Here is a 19,550-nt window from a genome sequence, read left to right on the forward strand (position 1 = left end):
CCCTTCCAGTGTCCCTGTGCTCCTGTCACAGCAGGGGGACCTGGATGTCCCTGTGCTCCTGTCACAGCAGGGGAGGTCAGCAGGGGGACCTGGATGCTGGACCAGACCCCGAGATCTGTGTGATGGCTCTGAGCTGGCACATGCAGGACAACAAAATAAAACATCAGAGCTGATGTGTGCTCGAGCTTGGGGCAGCAGAGGTGTGAGAGGGATGGATGGATGGATGGATGGATGGATGGATGGATGGATGGATGGATGGATGGAAGGATGGATGGAGCGATGGATGGATGGATGGATGGATGGATGGATGGATGGATGGATGGAGGGATGGATGGATGGATGGATGGATGGATGGATGGATGGATGGATGGATGGATGGAGGGATGGATGGAGCGATGGATGGATGGAGGGATGGATGGAGGGATGGAGGGATGGATGGATGGATGGATGGATGGATGGATGGATGGATGGATGGATGGATGGAAAGATGGAGGGATGGATGTGGGATGGATGGATGGAGGGATGGATGGATGGATGGATGGATGGATGGATGGATGGATGGATGGATGGATGATGGATGGATGGATGTGGGATGGATGGATGATGGATGGATGGATGGATGTGGGATGGATGGATGGACGGATGGATGGAAGGATGGATGGATGGTCAGAAGGAAGGACACAGGGAGGATGACAGGGACAGTGGAGGGAATGGCAGAGCAGCTGAAGGCCGCAGGCTGCAGGAGGGGTGGAGGGAGTGCTGAGCTCCCCAGGGCTGTGTCCAGGATTGTCCCTTCAGTGCCCACAAATCCCTGCTTGGGCAGAGGCCAAACACCCCAGGAGGGGCCAGAGGCAAACCCAACATCATTTTGTGCCTTTCCCCCCTCTCCTGCAGAGCAGAAGAAAGTCAGGAAATGAAAGTGCTGGAGAGGGGAGCCTCCAAGTGGGAGCCGCTCCCTTTATCCCTGCGCTGCTCTCCTGCTCCTGCTTCAGCACGAGAACATCCTGAACATCCCATGGATGAGACAAAAGGGCCCCTCAGCCCCAGATTTTCTCCCTCCCGAGGGGGCTGCAGCTTTTTCCTGCCCTCCCTCCCTCCCTCCCCGTGTGGGATGCAAAGGCCGGCTCCGAGCTTTCCGTCCTCCCTCCAGATGTTTGAGGCAGCCCGGAGCCGCTGGCGGAGCCTGGACAGCGCCCGGCGCATCCGGCCCCGGCCCCAATAAATTCCCGGTGTCCCGATAAGATCTTGCTGAGCTCGGGGCTTTTTTCTCCTGCAGGGACGTGTCAAAGCAGAGCCTCCGAAGGCTTTAAAGGCTTTCGCTCAAAACAAAGCAACAAATGTTTTGCTCTCGCTCGGTTTCCTGCCGAGAGGAGGGGAGAGGTTTGGGCACTTCCAGGGAGTGCCAGGGGCCAAAGGGACAGGAGCCATCCCCGCCAGTGTGTCACAATTAACCCCTCGTGTGCTGCCACTTCTCACCGCCCACCCTCATCCCCCAGTGGGGAGAGTGGGGCCGGAGGGTCCTGCCCGGTGTCCTCAAACCAGCTCTGGGGTCACAATCCTCAATCCTCACCCTCTGGGTGTCCCCAAAACCTCACTGGGGTCACAATCCTCAGTCCTCAGCCCATGGTGTCCCCAAATCCACATTGGGATCACAATCCCCACCCCATGGGTGTCCCCAAACCTGCTCTGGGGTCACAATCCCTAATCTTCACTCCGTGGGTGTCCCCAAACCCACACTGGGGTCACAATCCTCACTCCATGGGTGTCCCCAAACCTGCTCTGGGGTCACAATCCTCAGTGCAGCCCCAGCCTGGCTCTGGGGTGGCCCAGCCCAGCTGTCCCCAGTCCCCCAGCTGCCCCCACCATACCCAGCTCTCAGCCTGGCCCCTTTCAGCCCAGATTTGCAAACCCCAAATGTTTATCTTTGCAAGGAAATGAGAATATTCCCTCTCTAACCCAAACTGGTCTCATTTGGAGCTGCCACCTCTTCCCATTTTGAGGACGTTGCATTTTCATCTGGAGGAGGTTTTTGCTCTCCTTGTTTTGCCTTTCCTTGTACCAGCTAATGATGTGCAAACAGTGGATTCCTTCATGCAATGGCTGGAAGTCGAGGCCAGGAACAGAGGGGAGAGTCACCTTGAATCAACCCAGACTGGATTTGTTTGGAAAATTCTCAGTAAAGAACTGAACTGAAAAAAAAAATAGATTAAAAAGTCACTTGAGCATTTTCACAAAACCACAGTGGGGTTTGAAATGGAACACGTTTTCAAAGTGAAATGTTTTCCTTATTTTTATTTTGTTTTTAATCAGAATTTCATGTGCCCCATCCCTGGCAGTGTCCAAGGCCAGGCTGGACAGGGCTTGGAGCACCTTGGGATAGTGAGAGGTGTCCCTGCCCATGGCAGGGGGTGGAATGAGATGATTTTTAAAGTCTTTTCCAACCCAAGCCATGCTGGGATTCTGTGTTTCTCTGTTTGATTGATAACATTTCCTGCCAGAGACCTGAGCTAACAGAGCAGGGGTTGGCCCTGTCCCCTCCCCTGTGCCCGATGCCTCTGGGAGTGCTGGGGAGCAGAGCTGGACCCACCCAAACCCAAAGAGCTCCAGGGCTGGAATAACCTTGTCCCTGCTGATTTATGGATCATTAAGGCTGGAAAAGGCCTCCAAGATCATCAAGTCCAACCTTTGACTGAATCCCCTTGCTCACTAAACCACATCCTGAAGTGCCACATCTGCTCATGTTTTTAACTCCTCCAGGAGTGGCGACTGCACCACTGCCCTGGGCAGCCTGTTCCGATGCCTGATAATCCTTTCCATGAAGAAATTTTCCCTAAAATCCAATCTAAACCTCCCCTGGCCCAGCCTGAGGCCGTTCCCTCTCCTCCTGTCCCTGTTCCCTGGGAGCACAGCCTGACCCCCCCGGCTGTCCCCTCCTGTCAGGGAGTTGTGCAGAGCCACAAGGTCCCCCCTGAGCCTCCTTTTCTCCAGGCTGAGCCCCTTTCCCAGCTCCCTCAGCCTCTCCTGGGGCTCCAGACCCTTCCCCAGCTCAATTCCCTTCCCTGCTCATGCTCTACCACCACATTTCATCAAAACCAAACCTCTGGTCTGGCTCAGCTTTGCCCCAGAGATGTCATTAAAACCCTCAGTGAATCTCAGCCTGGGCAAAGTGAGTGTTGTTCTCTCTGTCACCATTGGCACTTTCCATCCCAGAGATGGTCCACGGGCTGCTTTGGAGTGGTTTGGATGTGAACACATCAGCAAAATGAAAAACCCCCAAAATCAGAAATGTCCTTAACGCTGCCTTCTCTCCTTCCAGGTACGACATTTGCATCTACAAGAACAAGCCCTGTGGCACCTTGGGTGAGTACAACTGACACAGCTTCAGCAGCCCCCAGCAGCACACAGAACTTTGGGAATGTGATGAGGGTGGGTTGTGCCATCCCTTCCCACCTGTGCCATTCCCTTTTCCCACCTGTGCCATTCCCTTTTCCCACCTGTGCCATCCTTTCCCAACTGTGCCATCCTTTCCCACCTGTGCCACCCCCTATCTCAGCTGTGCCATTCCATTTCCAGCTATGCCACCCCTTCCCACCTGTGCCATTCCCTTTCTACCTGTACCATTCCCTTTCCACCTGTGCCATCCTTTTCCAGCTGTTCCATTCCCCTTTTCACTTGTGCCAGCTCCTTTCCAACTATGCCATTCCCTTTCCACCCTGCCATCCTTTCCCACCTGTGCCATTCCCTTTCCAGCTGTGCCATCCCTTCCCACCTGTACCATCCTTTTCCCACCTGTGCCAGCCCCTTCCCAGTGAAGAAGAAGCTCCTGCCCCAGCACCAGCAGCAGGGCCAGGACCAGACCAGAGGTTTCTAATTCCTTCTGTGAAGGCTGAACCGGCAGCCCTGGGGCTGGCTGGGCCCTGGGACTCTCCTCTGCTCCATCCCTGGGCCAGCTCCAGCCTGATGATTAAGAACCACTCACAATCAGGGCTGGTCCGTGGCCTGCTGGAGCATTCCTGGCTGAGCAGGGAGAAATCTGACTGTTGTGTGATGGCTGTCAGGGGAGTTCTTTACTGACACAGTGAGGCACAGGCAGAGCCTGCAGCCCTCTCTGGCTCGTTTGTCTGGCCCGGGTGTAGCCTGAGCAGGGAGGGAGGGATTTCTGCCCTCAATCCCTGCAGTGCCAAGGGGAGAGCTCTGGATCAGGAGCAGCCTGGGAGGGAGGCTGAGGCTGGGGGCGCTGGAATGGCTCAAATCCTTCCAAGGGCACAGCCAGACCCTTCCCTGGCCCAGGGCACAGTTTGTGCTGGTGGGGGGTGGGCAGAGGGAATTTGCTGTCACAATTCAGGGGGAATTTCAGCACCATCCCGTTCTCCAAATGAGCCATGCTGAGTTCCTGCTGGGTGCCAGGCAGAGCCAAGGTTGGATCCTGGCTTGCTCAGCTCTCCCTGGCCAGGTTTGGATGCTCCAGAGCTGGTGCAGCCCATCTGAGATTCACCAGCTGGGCTATGCCAAGGTCTGCTCCCCTCTGCACCATTTGTGTACAAAATTCCAAGGATTTTGACCCTTTCTTAGCATTTCTGAGCCTGTCACTGTTGATTTACCATCAGTGCTGAGTGACCATGTCCCATGAGAGCCCTGAGTCCATCCCCAGGCCCAGGGCAATGGTGAGAAGGGACTGGTTGTGCTCAGTTACAGAGCAAAAAGCACATCAGGCAGTCCCCAAATGTTGGATCTAATCTCTAACAATGGGATGGGGTGACTGAGAGGTGTTCCACAAGTTTTTTATTTCATTACCAGTCTCAGTGAAGGTGGAGACATAAAAGAGGGTAAAACTCACACCATAAAAACAGAAGCCAAAGTTCTCTTTGTTTCAAGACCTTTAAGAAGATTTTTAGCCAATAGGCTGATGCTAAAAGCTTACAAGCATCTACTTAAGCCAATCAATAAACACTCCATGCACACCTTACAGCATACAATAGTTGCTTGTATTATATTTTTAAACACATAAATAAATAAATAAATAAATTTTAATATATAGATATATAATTTTTATATATATTTTTGCAGCTTTTTATATATTATATATAGTTTATGTTATATATAGTATATCTTTATAATATATATTTATATATTTATATACATATTTTTATATATTATATATATATAATGCTGTTTTACACCACAATGGCACAGACTCCAAGATTCAGAAGCCCGAAAATGACTCCTTTATTTTTGGGATGTGTTTCCCTTTTATATTATTTTACACAGAGCAATTTGATTGATGAAACAAAGGCAAAACCTCTTCACTCACATTGGTCAGAGCAGAGGGACGTCAAGAAGAAGTCCCTCCTAAGAAAAGGAATGAATAACAAAGTTACAGTTACAAAAACATTCCTCCTGTTTAGAGAAAATTCTCTGGGAAAAGAATTTCAGGGAACCAAAACACCTCAGGCATAGAACCAGGGCTACATTTATACATATTATATATTAAAAATATATATTCAATACATAATATATATAATATATATTATATTAATTCTTTTAATATATAATATAATTTTAATATTTTATATTTTATATTATATAATTTATATAATTATTGTATATTATATACTGTTTATATCTTTTTATATTAATTTTAAAATATATATATTTTATATATCTTATATATAGCTCAAAAACGTTCTATGCTCCAAATATTCCACACCCTAAAATACAACCCTGTTTCAAACCTCTATCAATGCCAGCTTATTGCACTGTTATGAAAACCCTCTGCTTTTCCAGTCCCCACACCCAGACACCCCCATGTCCCCCATCCACCCAGTGTGACAGCTCTGTCCCCTGCCCAGGCCTGGCCCCCGTGGGTGGGATGTGCGAGCGGGAGCGGAGCTGCAGCATCAACGAGGACATCGGCCTGGCCACCGCCTTCACCATCGCCCACGAGATCGGCCACACGTGAGTGCAGCTCCTGCTGCTCTGCTCCCACCACAGGACACCTTCCCCGGGCACCCCGGGGGTGGCAGGGCCCCGCTGACCCCCTCTCTCCGTGCCCTGCTGGCTCCAGGTTCGGCATGAACCACGACGGGGTGGGCAACAGCTGCGGCTCGCGGGGCCAGGAGACGGCCAAGCTGATGGCTGCTCACATCACCATGAAGACCAACCCCTTCGTGTGGTCCACCTGCAGCAGGGATTACATCACCAGCTTCCTGGAGTAAGGAACACACCCCTCCCTGCCCTTCCTCCAGCCTCCCCCAGCCCGGGGTAAAGACAAAGCAAAGCCCCCAAATCCCCCCAAAGCACCTCCTGTCTCATCTCCCAGCATCTCATCCTGTCCCCAGAGCCACATTCTTTCCTTCCTTTAGACTTCCCAGTGTTTTTCCTGCCTATTGGACACCTAAAGTCACTTATGTTGTGGCTGGGAGAGCTTTATTTGGGTTTCTCACGTCCAGAAACTTCACAAATAGATCAGTCCCTGCTGGAGGCATTTGGCTGGTTCTGAAGCCCAGGCAGGAACTGCAGGGAAGGGTTGGTGTGGTGGGGAAGGAGGGTCTGAGGACAGGATTGGGTCGGTGTGGTGCAGGCACTGAGGAGGAGTTTTCAGTGTCAATGAGCAAAGCAGGGCAAAGATTTTGGTTTTCTTTTTCTTACAAAGCACCTTTAGGATTCAGGAGAAGGGATAGGACAAGGAGGGATGGATGCAAACTAAAAGAGAGCAGTTTAGACTGGATATTAGGAGGAATTTCTTGGTGGTGAGGCCCTGGCACAGGGTGCCCAGAGCAGCTGTGGCTGCCCCTGGGTCCCTGGCAGGGTCCAAGACCAGGCTGGACAGAGCTTGGAGCACCCTGGGACAGTGGAAGGTGTCCCTGCCCATGACAGGGAGTGGAATGAGATGAGTTTTAAGGTCCCTCCCAACCCAGATCATGATTTAGGCTCCTAAATCCCAGAGTTTCAAGGCTGTCGCCATGCCTGAGTCAAAGCCTTGTGCAGGGTTCAGGCAGCCCCTGGGCTTCCACCCCAAAGCAATCCCAAAGGATCCATTTTGGGGAGGTTTTTTGCAGGACAATGGCACTTCCTAAAGGAAGGAGACAGGGCAGGGCTTGAGGGAGGACTGGAAGCAGCAGGAGTGCGGGGTCAGTGTGGAGGGAAGCCCCCAGGGAGTCTGAGCAGCAGAGCTCAGCTTCTGGAGCACAGCCAGAGGAGCAGGCAGGGCTCCTCCCCGAGGGGCTCCCTCTGTCCTGCAAGGCCTGGCCAAACCTCGTGGCTCGGCAGCAAATCCCACACATCCCACATGTGGCAGCTGCACTTGGCCGCAGGAAGGGCTGTCCCCCAGGCTGGTGACCTGCAGCAGGGAGGCACGTGGCACAGCCCGCCAGCCTTGTCCTCCACTGACCCCGAGCTCCTGGCAGGCCTGGGGGAGGATGGAGAGTTCATCCTGCTCCTCGTGCTCTGTGCTGGCCACCCCGGGCTCCAGGAGCCTCCAGTGGGACCTGGTGTGTGCAGGGTTTGGGGCTGGGGGTGATGACAGCGGCCTTGATTTAGGGGGAGCTCAGAGAGCAGCGAGGAAAGGGGAGGGAAAGGCATTTCTGGCTGGATTTGGATGTTCCTACAAAGCTCTGGCAAGCAGGAGGTCAGGCTTGGAGAGGGAGGCTCTGGTTGCTCTCAGCTGGGGCTTCACAGCTGGGGGGGGGAGAAGCCCCTCTGCCCACCCACTGCCCACCCGAGGGTGCTGGGCACACCTGCCTGGGCACACCTGCCTGCCCTCTGCCATGGGGACAACCAGGGGCTGGCAGCAGCCTGCAGAATGGCTGGAGCTGTGTCAGGGCTTGGGATGGAGCTCAGGGAAAGGTTCTTCCCCCCGAGGCTGCTGGGGCACTGCCCAGGCTCCCCAGGGAATGGTCCCAGCCCCAAGGCTGCCAGAGCTGCAGGAGCCTTTGGACAACGCTCTCAGGGATGCTCAGGGTGGGATTGTTGGGGTGTCTGTGCAGGGACAGGGGTTGGACTCATGATTCCTGTGGGATCCAGCTCAGGACATTCCATAATTCTATGAACCCTCAGATCAACACTTCCAGAGTTACCCTGGAACCAGGATGTGCTCCCAGCCCAGGGCACACAGCTGGAAGGATTTCAGAGCACTTTCTGTTGCCCAGAGCAGCCCCAGATCTGTCCCCTCGAGCAGCCGAGCTCAGCCCCAGTGGAGCTGGGCATGGCAGCAGCCGATCCCCACCCCAGGTGTTCTCTCTGCCCTCAGCCTTTCTGAGCTCTGATTGTCCCTGTCTGGTTTCAGCTCCGGGATGGGATTGTGCCTGAACAACGCTCCTCCCAGGCAGGATTTCATCTACCCCACGGTGGCCCCGGGCCAGGCCTACGATGCCGACGAGCAGTGCCGCTTCCAGTACGGAGTCAAATCCCGCCAGTGTAAATACGGGGTAGAGAGCCTTCCTGCTTTATATCCATGGGTCCCCAGGGCTGGAGGAGGGGAGGGGGGGAGGAGAGGTCCATGTCATGCCTTGGGAAGGCTGACCTGGAACAGAGACTGGACAGAGCTGGAGAATAAAGTAGGGATCTATTGAAAGGGCTTTAGGGCAGGGTCTGACCAGGGCTACACCCAAGGTGGGCCCAAAATGGTCACAAAAATGGACAAACTGTCTCGAGGTCTCACACTTTTATAAGTTTTGGTGTATTTGCATATTGGGGTTTAATTGTCCAATTGCAGCTTCAGGTTGTGAAGTCCCATCCTTGTTCCTCCCTTCAGCCCACCCTTGTTTGTGCTTTTGGGCCTGAAAGTTGTCCTTGGTGTGCAGCAGGAAAAGGATTTGTTTTGTGTCCCTGCTCTGTGCACAGCTGAGTGACACTGACTGTGAGCTCAGAACTGCACCCCTGGGCAGCACAGAACATGAAATACATGAAAGCTCAAACTTAAAGCATCACATGGGGTTGTCCCTGCTGCCCACATCCCTGTCCTGCTCAAACCAAGGGCACTGCCGATTTCCCAGTGAGCTCCATGCTGTGCTTCCCTGGGAGAGCACAGGAGGGGGTGTCCTGTCCATAAATGTTGGTCCCAGCTCAGTTTGGGTCAGATCAATCCCATGGCAAGAGATTTCTTTCCTCTTTTGTGGTTGCTGCTGATCCCCAAGGTCCCCCTCATCCAGGGTCCCCTCTCTTTGTACAAGGACATGTTTTCCATAATCCTTACCAGAAGTCATTATACTGCTCATATAAGCTCAGAAGAGAAAAGACTTTGTCCCAGGTGAGGTGAGGGATGTGCTGGAGGTTGCTGCCCACCTTACCCCCCTCCCTGCCACCTCTCTGCCATCGTCCTTGAACCCCGGAAAACACTGACAGGAAAGGCTGCTCCAGGAGAAAAGAGTTTTCCTGGATCTGAGCCTGGCTTTTTGCTGTTCTCAATGCCCCAAACATTGCCAAGGGTCTGCACTGAGTGGTGAGAGAACCTCTGCATGGAAGGGTTGCTTGAGCTCCTTAAAGCATTCACGTTCTTTTAGGGAAAACAGAGGAGCCAGCAGTGGGATGCACAGGCAGCAGGAGCACATTTCTCCATGGAAAGGGTGGTCAGGGATTGGCAGGGGCTGCCCAGGGAGGTCTGGAGTCCCCATTCCTGGAGGTGTCCAAGGAAGGCCTGGATGTGGCACTCTGGGCTGGTTGAAAATCCAGGGGTCATTCCAAAGTGGCACTGGGTGATCTCAGAGGTCTTTCCCAGCTCCAGTCCATGGAAAGCTGTGAAGGAGCAAACACATCAGCTCAGGGTTTAGTTTCTGTGTCTCTGTGCAAAGCCCAGCCCAGCTCTGCCCTGGGGATGCCCTGGTGTGAGCCAGGCTGTCACTGCGAGGGAGGGTCCAACCCAGCTCCTGGTGGAGCCACCACCTCATCCTGCTGAGAAAAGGGCAAAGTTGGTGCCTTGAACAGGGCCCAGCATCCCAGAGCCCGCTGGGCATGGGGCAGATGCAGCAGGAACAGTCTGACCCCAAAGAACGTGGTCGTGGTGTCCCATGTGTGGTGCCACCCACTGGGGCCCGTGCCAGAGGCAGGGAATGGGAACTTCCCCCATGTCCCAGTTAATTTTTAGCCCAGGCAGACACTTCCTGTATTTATCCAAGGGTCACAAAAGGTGTCCTTGGGTGGTTTGGGAGAAACAACCTGTAGTGGTTTGGGAGAAACCCAAGGGGCACCAGGGCTCGATTGTGTGCAGGAAAATCTGGGTGCTCAATGTGTGAGCTCACCCATGCTGTGCCCCTGGAAACAAACTGCAGAGGGACGGAGCCAGCAGGGCAGCATCCCTCCCTCCAGGCCAGGACGGAGGTGATTGATGGGTGCAGTGAGGATGGGGAGGAGTCCAGGCCAGGCTGGACCAGGCTTGGAGCAACCTCATCTAGTGAAGGTGTCCAAGAGTGGAACAAGGTGATCCTTAAGGTCCTTTCCAACCCAAACCAATCTGTGATTCTATGATTGGAGCTGGGAGGTCACCAGGAAGCCCTTGGTGACAGGGAGAAGGGGCCTCCTGCTTCCCTGTGGTCACTCTGGCTCTGCCAGAGCAGCACAGAGGGGTGGGTGCCTGAAGATGGGAAAAGCCATCTGCAGCTGGGCTTGGGCACAGGAGCTGGGAGCCAAATTCCCTTTGCCAGCTCTCCCTGGGGCACTGCTCTGCCAGCCTCGGGGCAAGCAGAGCAATCCCCAGGTCCTCCTGCTCCAGGGGCAGGAATGCAGGGCTGGAAGGCTGGATCCAGCTCAGGGGGTGAGGAATGGGCTGTCACCTCCCTGGGGACAGGCTGCCAGAGCTGCCTGCTGGGTCACTGCTCCCCCAGGGCAGGAGGAGGCTGATGGTCACTGTGCCAGAGTGTGCCCAGGTGGCCAGGAATGCCCAGGACATCCTGGCTCATGTCAGGAATGGTGTGGCCAGCAGGGCCATCAGGGCCATCAGGGCAGGAACTGTCCCCTGTGCTGGCACTGCTGAGGCATCTCAAATCCTGGGGGCAGCTCTGGGCCCCTCAGGACAAGAAGGACACTGAGGGGCTGGAGCGTGTCCAGGGAAGGGAACAGAGCTGGGGAAGGGGCTGGAGCCCCAGGAGAGGCTGAGGGACCTGGGAAAGGGGCTGAGCCTGGAGAAAAGGAGGCTCAGTGGGGACCCTGTGTCTCTGCACAACTCCCTGACAGGAGGGGACAGCTGGGGGTGGGGGGGGTCAGTTTTGTCCCAGGTGACAAGTGACAGGACAAGAGGAAATGGCTTTAAGGTGCTCCAGGGTGGGTTTAGATTGGTTATTAGGAATTTTTTTCACTGAAAGGGTGGGACAGGCATTGGGTGCCCAGGGTGGTGGTGAAGTCCCCATCCCTGGAACTGTCCGAAAATGTGTGCCTGTGGCATTTGGGGACAGGGCTTAGTAGTGGGCCTGGCAGTGAAGGGTTGATGGTTGGACTCGATGATCTTAGAGGGCTTTTCCAAGGTGAATTCCATGATTCCATGACATTGTGACATTGGCAGTGGCAGTTCAGGCCCTGCTCCCATCTCAGGACAGTTTCTGTCACTGACACTGGGAACCTGTTTAGCATTTCCTGGATAAGTTCAGGCATGGTGAGCTGCTCCTGAGAAGCAGCAAGTTTTCCTTAGGTTATTTCAGTAGGAATAGGAGGAGGATGGGGAGCAGGCAGGAAACTCAGGAAATGAGATTTTAGGAGTTGCTTTGCAGTTCTCAGGTGCTGAAATCCAGCCTGGGGGATTGAGTGCCACAGAGGCTGGAAAGGGCCTGGACTTTGTGATTTCACTTTTGGGTGGGTCCTGTGACAGCCAAGGGGAGATTTTTGTTTGCTGGGGCTCTAAGAGGTCAGGATGGGCTGAAGGTCAGGATCTGTGGCTCAGAAAACCTCCTGGAAAGAAGTCTGGAGTCACCCAGTGGACACAACTGCACCGAGCAGACACCAAGAGGTGCCCAGTTCTGAAGGGCTGGCTCAGGATCTGGCATTATTTTGGTCATTCAAAAACCAGCTCTAAAAATTCCAGAGGAATCTTTAGGATTCCAGGGCTGGCTGGAAGTGGCCAGCACCCCAATGGCCACACTGTGAGCAGGGACATCTCCAACTGTACTGTGGATGCTAAAGGGAGCCCTAGATTCCTGCAGAGGCAGTTCTGGATCCACCTGGCTTTGGGATGCTCATGGCAGGAGCCAGGAACAGCCTCCACTGGGAACATCCCTCAGCCCTGGGAAGAGGGGTGAGGACGAGGACAGTGGGATTAGCTCAGGTGTCACTGAGGAGAGGTGTCCCCTGTGGCATGGGCTGGCTCACCTGAGCCCAGGGACTCTCCACAACCAGAGAATCCCTCAAGGGCTCAGGCTGAGCCCGGAGCAGGGGGACAGCTGTCAGTGCCTTGGGGTGACTGATCAACCCTGGCAGGGTCTGATCTCATGTTGCCCTCACCGTGCTGAAGACACTCAGTGTCCCCCTGTCCCCTGTCCTCGTGTCCCCTGTCCCCTGTCCCTGTGCCCCCGGGCGTGATGCTGCCCCTGGCACAAACAAATCCTGATCTGCCTTTTGTTTCTTTGTCTCTCCCCTCCTCCCTGCCCCTGCCTGCCCCCCAATCTCCCTCTTTGCAGGAAGTGTGCAGCGAGCTGTGGTGTCTGAGCAAAAGCAACCGCTGCATCACCAACAGCATCCCCGCGGCCGAGGGCACCATCTGCCAGACCAACACCATCGACAAGGGGGTAAGGCAGCCCCGGGCACTGCAGGGACCTGGCAACGAGGCCTTGCATCCCTTTGCCAGCAAAAAATGGGATTATTGGTGGTGCTGGGGGCGAGGAGTTGGTTTAGGAGCACCCAGCAGCCTGTCCAGCCCTGACTCCCAGGGTCCAGAGCTGCCCTGGAGGGAGGCTGGGATGTGCTAAGGAGCCCAGAAATCACCCCAAAGTCCAGCTCAGAGCTCAGCCTGGGCAGGGCTGGAATGTGGATTGTGGAATATGGAATGTGGAATGGGGAATATGGAATATGGAATGTGGAATATGGAATGTGGATTGTGGAATACGGAATATGGAATGTGGAATATGGAATGTGAATTGTGGAATACGGAATATGGAATGTGGAATGTGGGATGTGGAATATGGAATATAGAATGTGGAACAGGGAATATGGAACATGGAATATGGAATATGGAATGTGGGATGTGGAATATGGAATATAGAATGTGGAATGTGCAATATGGAACATGGAATATGGAATACAGAATGTGGAATGTGCAATGTGGATTGTGGAATTTAGAATGGGTAATATGGAATATGGAACGTGGAATATGGAACGTGGAATGTGGAATGTGGAATGTGGATAATGGAATATGGAATGTGGGATGTGGAATGTGGAATATGGAATATGGAATGTGAAATATGGAATGTGGAATATGGAATATAGAATACAGAACGTGGAATGTGCAATGTGAATTGTAGAGTGGGTAATATGGAATGTGGATCGTGGAATGTGGAATGGGGAATATGGAATAGGGAATGTGGAATATGGAATGTGGATCGTGGAATGTGGAATGGGGAATATGGAATAGGGAATGTGGAATATGGAATGTGGAAGGTGGAATGTAGAATGTGGAATATGGAATATGGAATATGGAATATGGAATGGGAAATCCCTGCTCCAGCAAATTCCTTCTTGGCATCACCCGTGAGGCACAGCAAGGTGACCTCAAGTGATGCCGTATCCCTAAATGAATACCTTGTCCTCAGGTCTGCTGGGATCTCCTGGGATCCCCTGAGATCTCCTGGGATCTCCTGGGATCTCCTGAATGCTCTGAGAAAGGGAATTTTTTTTCCCCCTGCCTGTTTTCCCAGATTTTTGCTTTCAGAGAAACTTGGGAAAAACTGGCTATGATGAAATCTTGGTTTTTCATGCTCAGCTGGGAAGGGAGGGCAGGATTTTCTCTGACCATAAATTTTGCCTTGATTGCTTCACTCCCTGCTCCTCCCACACCATTTTCCCCCGGTACAAAGTGAATGCGGTGCTCAAACAAAGAGCCTTTGCACACTGGAGAATCAGGGCTGGGACATTCCCCATTCCACTAGAAGAAAAGTAATTCCCAAGAAACATTTCAGATCCTCGGGAAGCTGCAGCAGCTGGTGTGCAGGGGAGACCAGGGCTCTGACAAATCCACGATTCTTCGCCAAACACTCCTTTTAGTTCTGCTGGGAGCTGGGGCAGAGAGGAGCAGAGAGCTCCCGGGGCTACACATCCCTCCTGCTGCACCCTCACAGGGACTGGGGCATTTTTTCCCTCCTAGTCATGGCTTCTTCCCAGATTTTCCTACTTTTAAATATCTCTTTTCCCCCACTTTGTAACTGCTCTTTAACCAGGGTTCTTCAAAAGCCTCGAGGGAAGGGAAGTGAAGCAGTCACAGCCCCCAGGGTTTGTGGGAGCTGCTCCCAGTGGAGGATTCTGGCTCACTTTGAACCCCCAGTTACCTTCCACTGCTAATCCTTTTGGATCCATTCATTCTTTGGAAGTGATTTGATGGCCTTGGGTGGGAGAAAATGCACTTTTATGTTAAGTTTCTGCATTGTCCCCAGCTGGAGCTCCTGGGGTCAGCCCCAGAGCTCAGCCCTTGGCTGGAGCAGCTCTCCAAGGTCTTCCCTGGCTTCTCCCTTTGCCCTGGGGAGAGCAAACAGAAGGATCAGGGAATTTAAAGAATGAAATATTAAAGGAGAGAGAAAATTCCTGTGCTCTGCCAGCCAGTGTGGGGGAAGGCTGAGCCAGGCTCTGCTGTGCCCACATCCCAAACCTTTGGGGATTTCCTCCTCCCAGATCCTCCTTTTTTAAATTAATCAATCTCCTGTGATTGTTATGGCTTCACCTGTCTTAGCCCAAGAACCCACAGTGGCATCTTTTCCTCCTTTTCCCCAGCTTTTCCCACTTTTAATCACCCCTTATCCCCAACTTTGTAACTGCTTTTTAACCAGGGTTCTTCAGAAGCCTTGAGGGAAGGGAAGGGAAGGGAAGGGAAGGGAAGGGAAGGGAAGGGAAGGGAAGGGAAGGGAAGGGAAGGGAAGGGAAGGGAAGGGAAGGGAAGGGAAGGGAAGGGAAGGGAAGGGAAGGGAAGGGAAGGGAAGGGAAGGGAAGGGAAGGGAAGGGAAGGGAAGGGAAGGGAAGGGAAGGGAAGGGAAGGGAAGGGAAGGGAAGGGAAGGGAAGGGAAGGGAAGGGAAGGGGCCCCCAGGACTCATTGGAGCTATTCCCAGGCTGTGGGAATATTGTGGAGTATCCAGGCTGTGCCTGCAGAGCATCTCCTCCACAAGGGATCCCCCTTTGGAGAGGCTCTGGTGCTCCCAGGGATGGTGAGCTGGGATTCCTGGGAAGCCACTATGCATTTTTCCCGGCTGCCCATGCAGAGTTGGCTCAGGAGGAGCAGGGAGAGGCTGTGCCAGCAGCTCCAGGGTGGGTTCCCAGCCCCTGGAAGGAGCACACAGAGTTTTCTTCCTTCCTGGGATTATCTCAGCCCCCGGGGCTCCGTGTCCGGCACCGCGCCCGGAGAGCGGCAGCGGCTCTGGCACCGTCCCACCCCTGCCATGGCTGGGGACTCCAGGGGCTGTGGGACACAGGCCAGGCCTCAGTGAAATGTTTCATAGGCAAATTTCCATGAGCATCTGTCTCCCAGTAGGACAAGGACAGGCGGATTCTTTAAGGATCCTCAGCAGAACAATGACACAACGCCAGTATGAAAATTTAAACTTTATTTGAACCCGAGCCCTTCACTGATCAGGACATTTTGGGCACACAAACCACATCCTGAGCTCCCAGTACACACAAAACTCACTCTGTCCTGGCAGTGGTTGTGTCCATGTCCCCCAGGGGTCCTGGCCCTGCCTGGATCACCTGGGACTCTGCCAAGGGCTTTTATAAGATGTGAGGTGTGGGAGCCAGGACCTCCTTTAGAGGAGAATCCCAGACTGGTTTAGGTTGGGAGAGACCTTAAACCTCATCCAGTCCCACCCCGTCATGGGCAAGGACACATTCCATAGCCCAGGGTGTTCCTAGCCCCATCCAGCCTGGCCTTGGACACTTCCAGGGATCCAGGGGCAGCCACAGCTGCTCTGGGAAAGGTGTGGGATGTGAGCCCTTGCCACTGCCTGCCTGTCCCCCAGGACAGTGCCACAGGGGCTGGGGACACAGGTCCCACTGACCCCAACGAGAGGTGAGAACTCTTTTCCTTGGAGGATTTGTCTCCGAGGCCACTGCAGCTCCAAGCTCAGATTCCTCAGGACCAGGGCAGAAAATCCCAGCCTTGAGCCGGCTTCATGTCCCGTGGGGCTGTGGGAGAAGGAGCCCCCATGCCAGCAGTGTCACAAGCTCTGTGTCCCCGCAGTGGTGCTACAAGAGGGAGTGTGTCCCCTTCGGGACACGGCCGGAGGGCGTGGATGGAGCCTGGGGGTCCTGGTCCTCCTGGGGCGAGTGCAGCCGGACCTGCGGCGGCGGTGTGTCCTCGTCTGTGCGCCACTGCGACAGCCCCAGGTACGTGTGGGTGTCACCTGGCCCTGTCACCTGGCCCTGAGTGTCCCCAGCCGCTGGCCCTGTCACTGTGACCCTGCAGTGTCCCTGTCACCACGGCCCTGAGTGTCCCTGTCACTGTCACCCTGCAGTGTCCCCAGCCGCTGGCCCTGTCTCTGTGACCTTGGAGTGTCCCTGTCACCTGGCCCTGAGTGCCCCCAGCCACTGGCCCTGTCACTGTGGCCCTGAGTGTCCCCAGCCACTGGCCCTGTCACCACAGCCCTGTCACTGTGACCCTGCAGTGTCCCTGTCACCACAGCCCTGTAGTGTCCCCAGCTGCTGGCCCTGTCACCACAGCCCTGCAGTGTCCCTGTCACCACAGCCCTGAGTGTCCCCAGCTGCTGGCCCTCTCACTGTGGCCCCGCAGTGTCCCCAGGGATCAGGGTGGGAGAGGCACTGTCACAACCATGCACTGAGCCCTGATGCCCAACCCAGCTCCAGGCACCAGCTCAGCACCCCCTCAGCAGCTGAAGAGGCTGATCCTTGCAGCACTCGGGACAGGGAGGCAGAAGATCTGTTCCTTTCAGGAGACCCTGTCACTGTCACCCTGCAGTGCCCCTAGCCAGTGTCCCTGTCACTGTGGCCCTGCAGTGTCCCCAGCCACTGGCCCTGTCACCATCACCTTGCAGTGTCCCCAACCAGTGGCCCTGTCACTGTGACCCTGCAGTGTCCCCAGCTGACACTAAGATGTTTGGGCCTCTTCACTGAAGACCAGAAGTTGGGTAGTTGTAAAAGCAAAGTCCTTTATTGCATCATTAAATCAGTCCCATGAAGGCAAAATTATCAGAGTTTGTAGCAGTTTTCAGAAGCCTTGTAATATAAAGTCTCAAAGTCCCAAGCAGAAGCAGCAGCCACAGCACATATTCCATGTCCCCAGAGTATCTTATCAGTAGCAGTCACAGCAATAGCAGCAACAGCAGCATTGGTGTTTTCATGTTCTCAGAGTGGTGCATTTTTTTTTCTATTTTTAGCCAATTAGGTACTTACACAAATTCTTTATATTCTTGCTGGGCCAATCCTAAGTTAAGATTGATGTGTGAAGGCCAACACAAATTCTGTGTCTATAATTCTGTCTGTTCCATCTAGGAATTTTCAGCGAGGCTGCATTATTTTTGTTATGACTAGAATTTAACTAAATTTGCAAAAGGCAATGTCACTGAACTACAAACTAGGTATTAGGTCTCTTTTTTTACTAGCTACTTCAGTCTTTATTTAAAACTAAACTTGCATTTCTACCTCATGTCTGTACAGATTTATGTATTTTAGTTTCTCTGAAGGTTCTAATTCAATCCTCACATTTCTGGGCACTCCTGGGCCTGTGTGGATTTGGCCCAGGGGGATTCATACTCCAACACCCAGTTCCTTCAGATCCCCAGGATCTGAAGGATGGGGAAGGCATGTCCAGGTGCCTGTGCACTCCACGCTCTGCTCCTGTGGGGGAGGGATTTTATCAGCCTCTGGTTCCCTCCTCCCAGCCCTGCAAATGCCCGAGGCTTGGAAAGGAGGGAAACAGCAGAGAGTGGAGCATAAAGTTGGCACAGATGGCACTGCCCTGAGGAAACAGGAAATTTCCCAGTCGGAGAATTGGCTCACCCAACAATTTCTGCCTCTTCCATCTCTGCATCTTTGGGAGGGGGTGAGAGGAGGAAAGGGACTGAGAGAAGGAGAAGCAGCCTCAGGCCATTCTCAGTGGAGCAGGCACATTATCCTATTAAAGATCCTGACAATATTCCACTTCTGCAGTGCCACACCAGCCCTGTGCGTGTCCCTCCACATCACCTGGAGCATCAGTTCCAGCTGCATTTAATTCCATTGGCACAGAGCTGGGCCTGCTTCCATTCCAGTCATGACTCCTGCAAGGTTTGGCAGGTTTTGGATGCCTTTGTCCAGCTCTGTGCTCTGCATTGGTGTTGGGGCTGCAGCACAGCCCCAAACCCTCTGTGCAAAGCCCTCGGTGCACTCGGGGGGAGATTTTAGGGGCTGTGCTCCAGCTGTGCCCAGGCAGGTCCTTGTGACAGAACAGGATTGGGAAAAGCCACCTGAGGCAAGTTCCTCAGGGCAAAACCTGCCCCAGGCAGTGCCTGGAGCTGTTCAACATCTCCTTCCCTCTTTGGCAGGCCCACCATCGGAGGGAAGTACTGCCTGGGAGAGAGGAAGCGCTACCGCTCCTGCAACACCGATGTGAGTGGGGCCGGGCCGGCAGGGGAGGGGAGGGATGGGAGGGGTGGGGATGGGGGATCAGCCCTGTCCGGGTTGGGATCAGCCCTGTCCCAAGTAGGATCAGCCCTGTCTGGGGGGATCAGCCCTGTCCAGGTGGGATGGTCCCTGTCCAGGTGGGATGAGCCCTTCCCAGGTTGAATGAGCCCTGTCCCAGTGGGATGAGCCTTCTCCCAGTAGGATGAGCTCTTTCCAGATGGGATGAGCCCTCTCTGGGTTGAATGAGCCTTATCTGAATGGGATGAGCCCTCCCCAGCTGGGATAAGCCCTCTCAGGTCGGGATGAGCCCTCTCCGGGTGGGATGAGCCCTGTGCAGGTGGGATGAGCCCTCTCCACACAGGTGTGGGGTGCTCTGTGCAGCCCTGGGGGGAGGAGGAGGAGGAGGCAGGGCAGGTGTGTCGGCAGCGATCTCACAATGGGGAATTCCGGGCAGGACCGGGCAGGTGTTGGAGCCGGCTCCAGGGGCGGGTGGGCTGCAGGGAACTGCGGGCCTTGGAGATGCAGAGGGGCCCGAAGAGAAGGGGGGGAAGGGAGGGGAGACCGAGGATTCCAGTGCTGCCTCCCCCAGCCCACACCTGCACGGCTCCGGTGAGAGCAGCTCAGGAGAGGCTGGGTCAGACTCTGCTTCCCGGGGCTGAGGCTTAAACCTCAAAGATTTACAGGACTGTGCTGAGGGGATGCCCAGTAAAGCTTGGGACCTGGGGAATTGTAGCTTTAACACCCACGGGCTGCTGGTGAGGGAAACAGATGGGTCCTGTTGCTTCCCTGGGCTTTGCACTTGGCTTTGAGGGATTGC

General features: G+C 54.2%; 1 protein-coding gene across 1 annotated transcript in view; it reads left to right on the plus strand.

The window, feature by feature from the left end:
- ADAMTS10 (ADAM metallopeptidase with thrombospondin type 1 motif 10) overlaps positions 1-19,550 on the plus strand; it is a 53,471-nt gene that overhangs the window by 17,080 nt on the left and 16,841 nt on the right. The window contains exons 7-13 of the mRNA XM_083880037.1: positions 3,317-3,360; positions 5,850-5,955; positions 6,065-6,211; positions 8,285-8,426; positions 12,600-12,707; positions 16,356-16,501; positions 18,655-18,718. Coding sequence (XP_083736163.1) covers positions 3,317-3,360; positions 5,850-5,955; positions 6,065-6,211; positions 8,285-8,426; positions 12,600-12,707; positions 16,356-16,501; positions 18,655-18,718 — 757 coding nt within the window. The remainder of the gene's footprint in view (positions 1-3,316; positions 3,361-5,849; positions 5,956-6,064; positions 6,212-8,284; positions 8,427-12,599; positions 12,708-16,355; positions 16,502-18,654; positions 18,719-19,550) is intronic.

Source organism: Zosterops lateralis, assembly GCF_965231275.1.
Source record: "Zosterops lateralis genome assembly, chromosome: 29".
Taxonomy (NCBI): Eukaryota; Metazoa; Chordata; class Aves; order Passeriformes; family Zosteropidae; genus Zosterops; species Zosterops lateralis.